This window comes from Elephas maximus, chromosome 24, assembly GCF_024166365.1.
Source record: "Elephas maximus indicus isolate mEleMax1 chromosome 24, mEleMax1 primary haplotype, whole genome shotgun sequence".
NCBI lineage: Eukaryota > Metazoa > Chordata > Mammalia > Proboscidea > Elephantidae > Elephas > Elephas maximus.
Window position 1 is genome coordinate 15,102,607 of NC_064842.1, and position 14,504 is coordinate 15,117,110.

Below are 14,504 nucleotides of genomic sequence, written 5' to 3' on the forward strand. Positions count from 1 at the left end.
GTCTACTTAATATCTCCTAGTCTCTTCTTGCTGATCTATAACGCCTATCGTTGTTCATGCTACACTTCTCAAGTGTCTGATACGATGTCACTTAAAACAAAAAACAACTGAATGAAAACAAGTGAAAAAAACAAGTCCCTGGCCCCTGTGAACGCACCCTTGATTTTATACATATGTGCACACGCAGCCCCATGCTTTACTTTGTCATATTTTAAAACTAGGAATATATATTAGATAAGGGCTTCTCAACTTGAGGTCCATGGATAACCTTTAGGAAATTCATGAATATTTTTAAAGTATAAATAAATTTGTATAAAAATACAATTTCTCCTCCCTGGGGAGAGGGTTCGTATCTTTCATCAAATTCTAAAAAGTTTTGGTGACTCTAAGTGCTGTTCAGTCTAAAATATCTATGGCTCTAATAAAAACATCTATAACTAATTCTGACTTACAGGAAGAAAGATAAAGCTAAATTAAGTGGGTCACAAACCACAGAGAATTTTTCACGAAGCAAGTGTAAGGTGATCTGAATACCATTCAGAGGGACAACGAGGCGGGCCAAGGAAAAACAGTCATAAAATCACAATGTAATTTATAACCTGGCAAATCAGACTACTGAATAGCGCTATTCAATAATGAAAACGGATTTCTTTTATGTGCAAATGGGTTACAGTCACAAAAAAACAAAAGTATGTTTTCTAAAAAATATATTTATCTAAAAAGTTGAATTCTAGAGGCCTCTGCTAGTCTCCAAATCAAAATGCATAGGAATTAATGTAGACATTTCTCCATAATGATTTCCTAGGGACCATTCTAGGAATTAATTCAAATTTATTTATACCACCTCATTCCAAAATAGCCAGGGAGGTGAAGAGACAGTACAACTCTCAGTCTTGTAGTCAACTATGAGGAAATAACATGCAAAATTGTACTGATCTCATATTCTCATTGTGACATAGTACTCATTAAGTATCTCCAGTGAAGTATATTTTGTTAACATTCTAAATAGTATAATCTATGCTCATGAGTTCCCAGTGTCAGAAATTTCACTGAATTCAAGGATGCTTTCCGAAACTTTTAAGATTTCTTTTAGCTTATGAATTAGAAACTTTACCTGCTTGGGGAGCAATCTAAACTAAATACACAGTTAAAATGACAATCTTCTCACTTGAGAATGTTTGCAAATAGACTTCAGTGCTAGCTACAACATGCCTGCTTAATTTGTACTTTTAATTACCAATTATTACTTAAAGTTTCCTTTCATCTAGTAATGTGTTCTCTTCCTGTTTCAGCAGAAAAAAATTTCGGACTTGAACGGATCTCCCAATATCAGGAAGAAAGTTACAGTCGCTTCTGGGATCACAAAAGGCAGAAGAAAAAGGCAATACTTTCTACAGTGTGAACAAAGAACTTAAGTAAAACAGAAGTCACTTGGTCCAAACATGGGAAAGTGGGAAAATTTTAATTGGTGAGTATTATTATATACTGAAAGTTTATAAACATTAAAATATTTCTCTTAACTTACCAGGTGTACTTGTAGAGGCCTTAGAAGTTATAGGCTCTGAGTCTTCCTAAACATACGGAAATATATGTTAATAATATCACATCTACTGGAAAGGAGTCATATATACACAGTTCCCATTTCATATTCCCATTTCCAATATTCTCTGTGCCACTTCCCACTTTTCCCTATCTTTTCTCCCTTCCATTCCAGTTTTCCTTTTACCTTCTGAGTGTGTCCCTCTCCTTCCCCCACAGCTCCTTTCTTCTTATGTTCTCATCAAGAACTTGCATTAGTCAATACCATGAGGCCAAAATATGGGATAACTTTGAGGCATGACATCAAATAGGGCCAAACATAACAGACAAAACAACCACTTTATTTGTTAGACACCAAAATCTAGAACAAAGGTGACCTTCCCCAGCTGAATCGGGGAAGAGGGCATGAGGGTTACATTCTTGGGGGCACATCTATTAAACACAGGACTCCTAAGGGAAACATCTGGAAACTGTGGATTTAGTCTAATTCCCTCGTTTCAAATGCAAGAAAACTGAGACCCTAAGAGATGAGAAAACTAGTAGAAGGTCATGCCCTCATTTCATGGCAGGTTTAGGTAAAGATCCACAAAACTGAAGCTCAGTGTCTTCCCCAAACCCCACACATTCAACTAGGAATGCCATTACAATTTATACATACCACTCAAAACAAGCCATTTCTAATATGTGAGGAGTTAAAAATAAGAAAATTTGAGTTCAAATTAATTGCGTTCAACCTGAATTAATCTGTCACACAACTTCCTGAATAAGCTGTGCTTCAATTTTACATTTTAAGGTGCGGCAGTCTATCCCTTTAACTTACATTTTTGTCCTCTTTTTGTTCTGTTTCTATTGTTGATCCCTTTTCAGCAATCCTTCTCCTAGAAAGGAAGCAAACGGGGTTTAAAAAAAAAAAAAAAATCTAATCCTTAACATAAAAACGACTCTTTCTCCAAGGGGGAAGAACTGCACACAGTTAAATTATATTTGGAGTAAAAGGAACAAAAGCCTCTCGACCCTGAACATGTTCACTATAATGGAATTTTTCACTCACCTCCTGGCCAGCAGGGCACTCATTTCTTCCATTAAACCACTACCCCCTAAAGGAAGGGGTCCATTTCCACGACCTGTTTCTGTTTTAGATGAGGCCGAATTCACACCAATGGTATTCCCTCCGCTTGGGAAAGAGCCATCCTCCATCTTAATAAGAATACACATACTTAATACACTCCTGTGTAAGGCAGCCATGTTTACTCACATTCTACATTTAACACAGAAGGACACACCAAGCATTCGTTTAGATAAAAATACCAAAGTATTTTTTTTAACCTTAAGAACCAATGGAGTGAACAGCACTGACTTTATATACCAACACCAGTTTCATCAAAGTTAACATCACCATATTATGTGCTACTTCAGTGGTACTCTTGCCCCCACTCCCCAAAACACATAAGCTGAATCTAGTCTTCAGGAAACATCAGATAAACCCAAACTGAGGGACGATCTATGTTATGGACTGAATTGGGTCCCCCAGAAAATGTGTGTCAACTTGGCTAGGCCATGATCCTCAGTATTGTGTGGTTGTCCTCCATTTTGTGATCTGATGTGATAATCCTATGTGTTGTAAATCCTACTCTCTATGATGTTAACAAGGCAGGATTAGAGGCAGTTATGTTAATAGGGCTGGACTCAATCTACAGGATTAGGTTGTATCTTGAGTCAATCTCTTTTGAGATATAAAAGAGAGAAGTGAGCAGAGAGGAGAGGGACCTTATATCACCAAGAAAGAAGCACCGGGAACAGAGCACATCCTTTGGACCTGGGGTCCCTGTGCTGAGAAACTCCTAGATCAGGGGAAGATTGATGACAATGACTTTCCTCTGGCGCCAAAAAAGAAAGCCTTTCCCTAGAGCTGGTGCCCTGATTTTGGACTTCTAGCCTCCTAAACTGTGAAAGAATAAATTTCTCTTTGTTAAAGCCACCTGCTTGTGGTATTTCTGTTATACCAGCACTAGATAACTAAGATAATCTAGAAAATAACTGTCTTACAGTTTTCAAAAATTTCAATATCATCAAAGAAAGACAGAGGAATTGTTTGTTACATATTAAACAGACTTGACAACTGAATGTAATGGGTAATCTTGGGCTAGAAAAAGAAATTACCATAAAAGACATTATTGGAGAATAGATGAAATTCTCATGAGGCCTACAGATTTTGATAATTACACTGCGGTTACGTAGGTGATGCTTTTGCTCTTACAAAATACACACTGAAGTATTTAGGGGAACATGGGCACAATGCCTCTGACTTACTCGCAAATAATTCAGGAAAAAAAAATACGTGTGTGTGTCTGGAAAGACTCATACAAAGAGAAAAATAAAGCAAATATTGTAAAATGTTAATGAGTAAATCTGGGTGATGGTTTACAGAAATTCTTTACACTACTCTTGCAACCTTTTATAAAAAGTTATTCCAATTTTTAAAAATATCAGTGAAGTTAGTAACATAGGGTTCATAAAATCAGAGTACCACAAATCCATTATTTTAGGCATTTAGAAAGAACATTCATTGCCATTGAGTTGATTCCAACTCATAAAGACTAAGACATACATAAGAAACATGGAATTCAGAAACGTATTTACCCGTGACACTTTCCTTAGTTTTGCTCCAGCAATTGCAGCTGCAAGTCCAGTTAAAGGGCGATTGTCTTCTGACATAGATCCCACAAAAAATCCAGATGCAGGGAGGGGCGGGGCAGGAGGTGGTGGAGGAGGAGGGGGTACTTGGTTAGGAAGAGGGGGTGGAGGGGGTGGGGGTGGAGGACCGGAGGATGGAAGTGGAGGTGGTGGAGGAGGTCCTGGGGGAGGAGGGAGTGCTGCTGACACTTGGGCAGGACCTGGTGGGAGTGGAGGAGGGGGTGGAGGTGCAGGTGGTCCCAAGACAATGCCTGTGAGAAAGAATGTTAAATAAGACCATCAACAACAGAGCTAAATTGTATGATTTTATGTAGAAAGGAATGTATGAATGCCATGATAAATTAAAGCAACTCAAACACTGAGTACATATTAATAAGTTCAATTTATTATAATGTTTGAAGTTTAGATCAATATAAAAAATGACACTTAAAAAGTAAAACCAAAGCGTACAACTACTTACTTTTAATATTAGAGTTTTATTAATAAAATTGTGTACCAAATTAAAGATTTTTTGTTCAGAGAGATTTGGTAAATAAGCAAAGCAAATGCTTACAAAATTGGGAAGGAAGGAAGTGCCCCCCCCCAAAAAAACAACTAATGATGACAGTAGGTACTATCTGAAATAATAGAACCAAGAAATCCATGTAAACCTTAAGTTCTGAGATAATAAATTCTACAAAAGTGAAGAAATACATTTAGTTGTTTACAGATAGCCAAAGTGGAAAGGTTAAGAACATGAGGAAGGGATGGGTCCCAGGCGTCTGCATTTTAAATATATTTCTCATTGAAATGCAACATGCAGCCAGGGTTGAGAACCATTTAAGCAAAGGATCTACTGGTACAAAGTAAGACCTCAAAATAGCTCTCAGAAATAAATGATATAGCATTTGATGTACAGAGTTTTTTTTTTTTTTAAGCTTAGAAGATGGCAGTAAAAAGAAAATGTTCCAATCTTGTAAAATCACAAAAGGAGTAAAAAGAAGAACTTATTTAACATTAGAATACTGAACTAGTGGGTTCCCTTCCTTATGCTTTGAAGGGGTATCTCAGGACAAATAAAATGCTATTTGCACATTGGGTGGTCAATTTTTTTAAATTGCTAACTTTGAGCAGTCACACAAGCTAGACATCACTTGCTTAAGGAAGAACACAGAGTTGTGGGCCGTCAATCTTCAAGGGCAAGCCAGGTAGGTCTTTTAACCTCACCAGGCCTCTGTGCCTCTTACAGTGTTCCTGTCCCAGAGATTCCCAACTGCACCTAGAGTCTTCACTCAACGTTTAGGCAAATTCATTACATGAATAACAAATATATATATAAATACACACAGAGACCAATAACAAGCCTTATTACTTTAAGAACTAAGATTTTTTTAAAGAGGCATGTTCATATCTAGACTATAACACTGTTTCCTTGTTAGTGCAAATTTGTTGTCAGACTCCCCCTGTAATCCTCCTTAAATCCTATTTTTAAAAAATAAATTACTTATAAAATCAGGTCTTTCTCTACTTATAAATAACCCATACTTAGAATATTCTCCTTTCTCTGTTAGCCTGAAAGTAAGATATGTGTGTGTGTGTGGGGGGGGGCAGGTAATTTAGGGGATCCTATTCTCTCTCAACTATCTCTTCAGCCCACTATTTCTCATCATTTTGGACGGTGGAACTCTGTGGAATATACTAAGCCCACCAACTGGTTCACCCCTCCTGCAAAGTCAGGCTGCTCCACAGGATTCGGGGTGGTTCCCAACCCTCTAAGTCCGACAAGGGAAATTCAATATGGGAGAAGCCGAAATAGAATGGGGCCCAAGATCAGAATTGTTTCAGATGAGACTCTAAGATTATCTATCTAATCACTATAGTTGAGCACTAAATATGTCACTACGTTTCCCAGAAATTAAGGGAAAACAAGTTATATCATGCATTTACTGTGCAGTAGGTCCAATGTGTATTCCTAGTGAGATTTAAAAGAAAAATATTATGGACTGAAAAACATCGTCAACTGCAGAAGACAACAAAACCTAGTTCAACATGGCAATTTTTCATATCGACCCTCTGATGGCAATTAATCCCAACACGGGAAAGAAAAAAAATTATTTTCTACTTTAGGTTTTCTTTAATTAAAATATGGCACTAAGATGTTCAACTTTCAAAACCATCTTATCCATTCTTTTAGGCAATTAAAGCTGCTGACATAGATAATCTTTTCAAGGGATTAGTTGTTAGTAGCAGTAAGGAATGCCTTACCCTGTTGGGCTGGAGTCTCGGCCGGCTGAGAGGCTGCCTGCAAGCCTGGCTCAGAAGCAGAGGAGTCTCCCAGCACAGAGTTTAGAGGAGTCTCAACAGAGGCAGGGGCAGCTGCAGAGGGAGAAGGGAGAACACTAGGCTTGGATGAGGGAGTTGAGGCAAGAGGGGTGCCTGGAGGAGAAGCCTGAGATCCACAGTGTGACAGTGATGCAAGGGAAGGCAGTGGAGGCGGCGGCGGTGGCGGAGCTGCTGGCCCTGAGGTAGGCGGTGGAGACACTGGGTATGTTACAGAGTCAAGCAGCCCATCGGGTGCTGTTGGTGATGCAGGCATTTGGGGCACAGGAGAAGAAACACACACAGGGAGGACAGGCCTTGGACCAGTAGCCTTGCCCGGGGGGCTGCTAATCATTACTGGAGGAGATGGAGGGAGGGGTGAAAAACCGGAAGGAGACCAGGCACAGGGCTTCGTAGCTGGAGACTGAGAAGAGGGTGTGTTCACAGGAGAAGAAGGTCGAGAGTTTTTGTTCAGAGGACGAGGAACTGTAGCATAATGGGGAAGAACAGGGTGGAAGGCTGAACCTAGAGATGTTGCAAAACGTGTCGCTGAGTGTCGAAGTGGTGGTGTAGGGGGTGTGGTAGTAGGTGGCAAAGCGGTCACCACAGCGTAATCAGGAGTGGCATCTGACACTGGAGCGGAGATGACTTTAGCGTATGATGGAGGAGGTGCTGAAGGAGGCTGGCAACTGGCATACTCGGGAAGTGGAGCACTATACAGGGAGCTGTCTGAAGATGAAGCTGGACAGAGGTAGAAAGCAGCAGCAAAAGACAGGATAAAAAAGGAGAGAGAAAAAGGGAGCTAGTGAAGCCACAAAACCAGCATTCAGACAAAATGTATAAACGTAGACTACAGTTAGTACCAGAGAATTAGGCACATGTACAAATAAATCTTTTTACTCGAGAATAATCTATAAATATATTTTGAAATTCAGAAGTAACCTTTTTATTCAATAAGTGAATTAATTAAATTGATCAATTTATCCTGTATGAGAAACCAGTTCACAGACCTAAATTTTTATTATTTAGTCCACTAGGACATGCAAATTATATGAATAGAACTATAAACAGAAGTGTTTTTTTTTTTAAAGCAACAACAAAACTGGCAAAACATTTATTATAAAAAGCTAAGAACTCTTATTCAAAGGTTATTTGTGAAAAAGTTATATTTTGTTGGCCATAACCCCAGAAAATAACTAAACATTTAAAAACAAATGAATTAACTCCAACAATAACAACAAAAGACCAACATTTAATCAATGAACACTGAGACTTTTGATACAGGCCATATGGAATAAAAAATAATTCTTAAATCCTATAATGAATGTTAATTTAAAAAAATGTTGAAACACCTAAAACTTTCAGCTATACCTTAACTCTCAAGTTTTTCAGTAAATCCCATCAGATTTAGTTATTTTCACAATATGAGAAAATATATTTAAATAACCATTCAGTTTAGAGAGGATATTTTTCACCCAAGGTTTTAATTTCTCCTTCATAAGCTTTAGAATACAATCATGCAAATTTCTTGTGGAGTGGTAATACTACAGTATTTCAGGAAAGTTAAGCAATTTCCTGAGGAAATATATTCTAAATTCATCCAATTAAAAAAAATTCCCATAAAAACACACATTTTATAGCCAATTTATATGCAGTTAGCAGAATTTGAATGCCAGAATAAAAATTTCCAGGAGCTTTCTCTAAGTCTCCAAGCAATAAAAGCCAATACATAAAGAAAATGCTAGAATAGTAATTGCTGCTTATTTTTCATAATTTCAGACTTATTTTTAATCCCAAGCATCTCAAAGGTGAAACAGTCTAATATATGACTATACAACACATTGTCCAAGCTCAGCTATATCGAGAACACAGAACAGTGTGTAAACATCTTACCAGCATTTGATATTCTTCGCTCTCTCTCCCATTCCAACTGTTCCCTTTCTAACTGTTCTTGTCGCTCTCTTTCTTGCCTTTCCCGTTCTAGTCTCTCAAGTCTCTCCCGTTCTTGCCTTTCTTGCCTCTCCCGCTCCAGGCGCTCTTGACGTTCCCTTTCTTGTCTCTCTCTCTCCAGCTGCTCTTGTTCTAGTCGTTCCCTCTCCAGCCTTTCCCTTTCTAGCCTCTCTCTCTCCAACCTCTCCCTTTCCATTCTTTCTCTCTCCAGTCTTTCCCGCTCCAGCTCCTTTTGTCGTTGCTGCTCTTGCAGTTGCCTGAAAAAAGAAAAAAAAAAAAGCATTATGGTTAAATCATTATTATTCCTTTTACAATGAACAAATGAAGCTTCTTTCTGATTGAAATACAAAGCAATGCAGAGCTAGATCAACATCTATTCTCTCACATGAAGAAAAGATATCTTAGAGACAACAGTTTTATAAAGCAAAAATATTTGTTATGCAGATCATTCAGGCCGAATGCTTCAGCATATTACAATAACGCCTCATTTTATTCCGTTACTTTTCATGAAAATGAATGTATTTTCCAAATAACTGAACACAACACTTTAAGAACCAAGTCTCTGAATAATTTAATGAAAACATTTCTAAACTGTAATTTCCTTCCTAAAATATAACATCAAATTTTAATTGTACATTATCATTTCAAAACATACAATGGCTAGCCTTAGCAACAGCTCAATAAATGTTTGCTGAATGAAGAAAAACACAAGCAAGAAGAAATAAACTTTCATTCATCTTGTCTCATATCCAGAGCCAACTACAATTAATATTTTGGAGGTATATATTTACAGATCTTTTCTCATCTTAATATAAATATATAAACATTTAAAAACAAACACAAATGAAATCCTATTTCCCTACTACTCTGAAATCTGCTTTCTTCCCTCCTACTTAATATATTGTAAAGTTCTAATCAATAAATACAGTTCTACATCTTTGTTTTCACGAGCATATAGTATTCCACCGTTTCACTGTCCGTAGTTGAAGCAGTCTCTTACAGTAGGATGTAAACTATCCTAACACTATTACTATCACTGCAATAGAATTTCTCTTTATCTACCTTTGAACTCTTTTCTAGCTCCTTCCTTAGGACCAATACTGAAGCAAAGGTTTGCTAGGTGAAAAGGTATAAATTTTTTAAGATTTCTGATACATGGCTCCAAACTATCTACAGGAAGAGTTGTGCCAATTAACACTCCCCAGCAGCCCAGCAGTATTTGATGAGCCCACCTTCTTTTCCCCTCACCAACACTGAAGTGATCATTTTTAATCTTTGCTAAACTGACTGGTAGCACTCTCAAGTTTCTATTTCTTTGATTATTTTCTGTGATCTTCCTTTGCTACCTTTTTCACATAGTCCTTTCCTACAAGAGGTTATATAGTTACCTATATTTTCTTCTAATACTTTTATGGTTTTATTTACTTATAATAGTATCCTTAATTCATCTGAAATGCCTCTTGGGTATGAGTTTTGAATAGTAATCAACCTCTCTTCTCCTCCAAACGGTTCATCAATTGTCAAGACACCATTTATTGAATAGGTTATGGCCCTGATTTATGATGCCACCTTAACATGTTTGGGCTGCTTCTGAACTTCCAGAATACTCTGGTTCACAGATCTGTTTGTTTAGTGTGGCAACAGTATCCCAATGCTTTGATATTTGCAACATACTTTCGTATCTAATAAGTTGCATCCATCCTTATTACTATTCTTTTTGGGTTTTTCCAGGTGATTCTCACACAGTTAGCTTTTTCTAGGTAAATTTTAGAATCACTTTGTTAAATTCACCCTTTGTGCAACACCTATCCTCTCTCAATTCTAGGACATTTTAATAAATTTTAAGATTAACCAGAAAAACATTCACATCTTTTTATCTCCACATCTAAGAAAATAGAGAATGTCTCGGTGTTTATTCAATTGTTCTTTTATGCCCTAACAGTTTTTTCTTTTAATTCTAAGACTTCCAATTTCCAAGGAGGATTATGGAATCTTTTTGTGATTACATTAAAACTTACAGAGGCCTAAGGTATGTAGCGCTAAAATATACAGTCTGCTTTATCATCTGCCATGACAGAGCAAGAAAAGGTCTCTAAGTATCCACCTGGACAGAAAAGACAGCCCTGCTGTGAAAGTGAACCTCTAACTACAATTAAAAAAAACCTATCCTCATTTGAAACAAACATATACTTCATAGCACTGCGGGGAGGATTAAATGTGGAAAACCCTTAAGAGTTCTTTAAAAAGCATCTGGTACACAAAAACCATAAATGTGAGCTAAATGATTATTATTACTTGGAAATTTCAAATTGGGACTTTCCCTGGACTGGCTAAACAAACTGGTTGGGCTCTAATTAGAGGCAGACCTGAATGACAAAATGTGATACTTTCTGTCCCTCTCATGGTATTAATGATGATTTTTAATTGGCCTTTCCAAAAATCTCTCCCCTTCATGTTTCCTAAGCTGGCCACAAAAGAAAAAGCCCGTTTGGACTAGTAAATCAACTCTCCTTCTCTCACAAAAACACAGAGCCTCTCTCTGGACCTACCACCGTATCTAACAACGACTGCAAAAGAGAAAAACAGAAGGTAACTATAGCAGTGCTTATTATGGGTAAAACAACAACAAAGAAACAAACCCATTGCTGCTGAGTCGATTCCGACTCAGTGACACTATAGGACAGAGTAGAACTGTCCCATAGAGTTTCCAAGCAGTGCCTGGTAGATTCAAACTGCCAACCTTTTGGTTAGCAGACGTAGCTCTTAACCACTTATATGATAAAATCCAATTTTTAGTACATTGTTTGGGCTTCATTCACCACTTGATAAAGCACTAGCTGCCAGTTTCTGAGGGAGAGCAATACCTCTGTACAGGGATGAGGGCAAAAATTCATAGTATTCAGAAGAATTTTTTAATAATGAACTATACACAAGAAGTTCAGTTCTTATTTACTGAATAATCTGCACCTAGGTTTATACTAAATTTAATATTATATTAAATTTAAAGTACCCAACCTATAAAAAAATAAGGGCTATTTTAGACGTAATATTGGAAACAATCAGTTTGGCACAGAGGGCAAAAAGTACACCAGTACTATTCTAATCAGAATATATTTTAATACAGAAGGTAAGGGAAGTATTTAACTTCAGAGCACAGCAGCTGCACCAAGGAACGTATGGTGACAAGATCCAACTTACCAGGCCGTACAAAGGTACCTTTTGCATTTCTGTCACCTTTTTTTTTTTTTTTACGTCAAAATAATACAAGTACAGTTTTTTTTTTTTAGAAGTTTGTAACAAAACCCAGCAGTTCATTACCCCAGCCATCCTACCTCGTTTCCTATGCTTCAGAGGCAACTACTACCAACTCTTTGGCTGTTTCTCATTATTTTTAAACTTTGGACATTATCTACTGACTTTCTAACAGTAAGATGCCTTCCCCCAAACCCCTCACCACATAATCTTCTCCCAGTATAGTCACGGGAGCATGCTCATCTCTGGGTCAATCAATATTCAGGGTGTACGTTATTAATATGATACGTAAATATTGTTTTGAGGGTGAATCACATAGCATTCTATGACCGCATTTCATTTCTTACACATGTTCTTAGCTTTTTTTTACTCCCAAGTTAATGGCTGCTTCTCTAAGCAATACAATACTTGTAATACAAAAAATAAGCTTAAGTCACAGGCAGATTTGAGTACGGTGAATCTGAAGGAATTACTGAACTTATAATGACATTTACAACTAGGATGTCCTGCCTTAAGTTTGTTGCACATGTCATAATTGTCACGGACTGAATTATGCCCCAAAAACATGGGTATTAACTTGGTTAGGCCATGATTCCCAGTATTCTGTGGTTGTCCTCCATTTTGCGATTGTAATTTTATGTTCAAGAGGATTAGGGTGTGATTGTAACACCCTTACCAGGTCACATCTCTGATCCAATAGAAAGGTAGTTTCCCTGGGGTGTGGCCTGCACAACCTTTTATCTCTCAAGAGATGAAAAGAAATTAAGCAAAGAGTTGGGAACCTCACACCACCAAGAAGGCAGCTCTGGGAGCCGAGCGCATCCTTTGGACCTGAGGTTCCAGCACTGAGATGCTCCCAAACCAAGGGAAGATGGACGACAAGGACCTTCCTCCAGAGCTGACAGAGAAAGCCTTCCCCTGGAGGTGATGCTCTGAATTTGGACTTGTAACTTGTAAAATTTTTCAGACACACAGTACAAATGACCAATATTATAACCACCGAGAGCACTTAAAGAATATCAGAAATAATTCCATCTCCAAAATAGAGCTATCCCCAAATATAATAAGATGCACAAACCAAGAGAGCTATCCCCAAATATAATAAGATGCACAAACCACTGTCCCACAATGAGATCACTAGCTTTTAAAAAAATATATTGAAATAAGTAGTTTATGTTGACTCAAAGGCTTATTTTTTTGAAGCAAGCCAAATATAAATAATAAAATTCAAAATACAGTTAATTCTGCCTTACCTATAATGAATAGTGTTTGTTAAATGAACAGTGATTTAAATTTTGACATAATGAAGTAAGAGGGCAGACTAGGAAAATGTTCTGAGTTGGTAACATTTAACCAAAAAACCAAACCCAGTGCCGCCGAGTCAATTTCGACTCATAGTGACCCAGTAGGACAGAGTAGAACTGCCCCATGGAGTTTCCAAGGAGCGCCTGGCGGATTCGAACTGCCGACCCTTTGGCTAGCAGCCGTAGCACTTAACCACTACACCACCAGGGTTTCCTGGTAACATTTAGCATTCTATAGTAACACTTTGATGGTACTGACGTGTCAAAAAATAAATTCGCAGAAACGTTTTGATTGTATAATGTGGGCATTTCATCCTGTTTGCAAACAGATGAAAACTACGTAAGATAATTTAGGTTTAGTCTGACAAAGCTCCTGAGACAAGAGGCAATACTTACAGCAGAAGGCGGTCGACCCTCGGTCCATCCTGTCTCTGAAAGCTAAGTGGAGGGCTGTACACTTTCATTGTTCCAACTCCCTTGTTCTGTGTTGGGATTACTACTCCCCTTTTATAACTTCTGTCTAGTAACAGTGATTTATAAACTATTTATAGATATTAACTAAATCAGGTTCTACATTAAGACTACAAGGACTGACTCATGTTTCTTAGAATATATTGTTTTCATTACAGCTAGCCGAGGAAGCCAACATTAATAATGAGTAGGAACCCAAAAATGATATTAACAAATGATACACATGTGAAGAGGTAACTAAACTATACTATCATCATGTTAATATAGTAAAGGTATTAGACTATTAAGATTTAACACTTAAATTCTCATCTGTTTCATCAACTCAACTTCACATTGATTAAAAATAAAAATTAAACTTACAAAAAGTAATATATAGCTTAAAAAATCTAAAGGTATTACAAGGTTTCTATCAAAACAGTAATCCTCTTCCCAGCTCTCACCACTTCTAATTCTGTTCCCCAGAAGCATCTCCTTTCGACACTCTGGTATTTAACTCACGTTTCTAAATATAATTTGTTTAGAACTTTGGATTTTTCAGATCTAGACGTTGTCCACTGACTTCCTACGACACGTGAAGATATGCCTCATCCCAAAAAGCTTTTTTTCCCCATTCTCCCAATAAAGTCATAACACCACTATGGCTACATCAGTATCTACTTATCAAGTGACTCATGGTTGATCACATTTACTTTCCAGAACAATTTCTTTCTCACTTCCGTGTTGAAAATTACTTCTTTTTTTCCATTTGGTTCTTTTTCTTTTTTAATTTCGAGAGTGGTTTAATTAGAGAATCTGTTAATGTAATTCACCACATTAATAGATAAAAGGAGAAAAATAATGATCTCAGTTGCAAATAAATCAACTGATAAAATTCAACATCCATTCATAATTTAAAAACAAACAAACAAAACACAACAGGTACAGAGATGAAGTATCTACCCAAAGCCTACAGTAAACATCCTAGTGCCACTATTATCCAAAATTAGACTGGAGGCT

The 14,504-nt window shown here is 37.3% G+C and overlaps 1 protein-coding gene across 7 annotated transcripts in view; it reads right to left on the bottom strand.

Moving 5' to 3' along the window:
- Positions 1 to 14,504, bottom strand: part of ENAH (ENAH actin regulator) — a 174,145-nt gene that overhangs the window by 16,404 nt on the left and 143,237 nt on the right. For 3 of the 7 annotated variants that reach the window (XM_049868465.1, XM_049868464.1, XM_049868468.1), the window contains 6 exons: positions 8,425 to 8,738; positions 6,478 to 6,588; positions 4,180 to 4,484; positions 2,591 to 2,736; positions 2,360 to 2,417; positions 1,526 to 1,571 (listed from right to left, as the gene is read on the bottom strand). In XM_049868465.1, coding sequence (XP_049724422.1) covers positions 1,526 to 1,571; positions 2,360 to 2,417; positions 2,591 to 2,736; positions 4,180 to 4,484; positions 6,478 to 6,588; positions 8,425 to 8,738 — 980 coding nt within the window. Of the gene's footprint in view, positions 1 to 1,525; positions 1,572 to 2,359; positions 2,418 to 2,590; positions 2,737 to 4,179; positions 4,485 to 6,477; positions 7,273 to 8,424; positions 8,739 to 14,504 lie in introns of all 7 variants that reach the window. The other 4 variants (XM_049868462.1, XM_049868463.1, XM_049868467.1 and 1 more) reach the window with 2 other exon arrangements.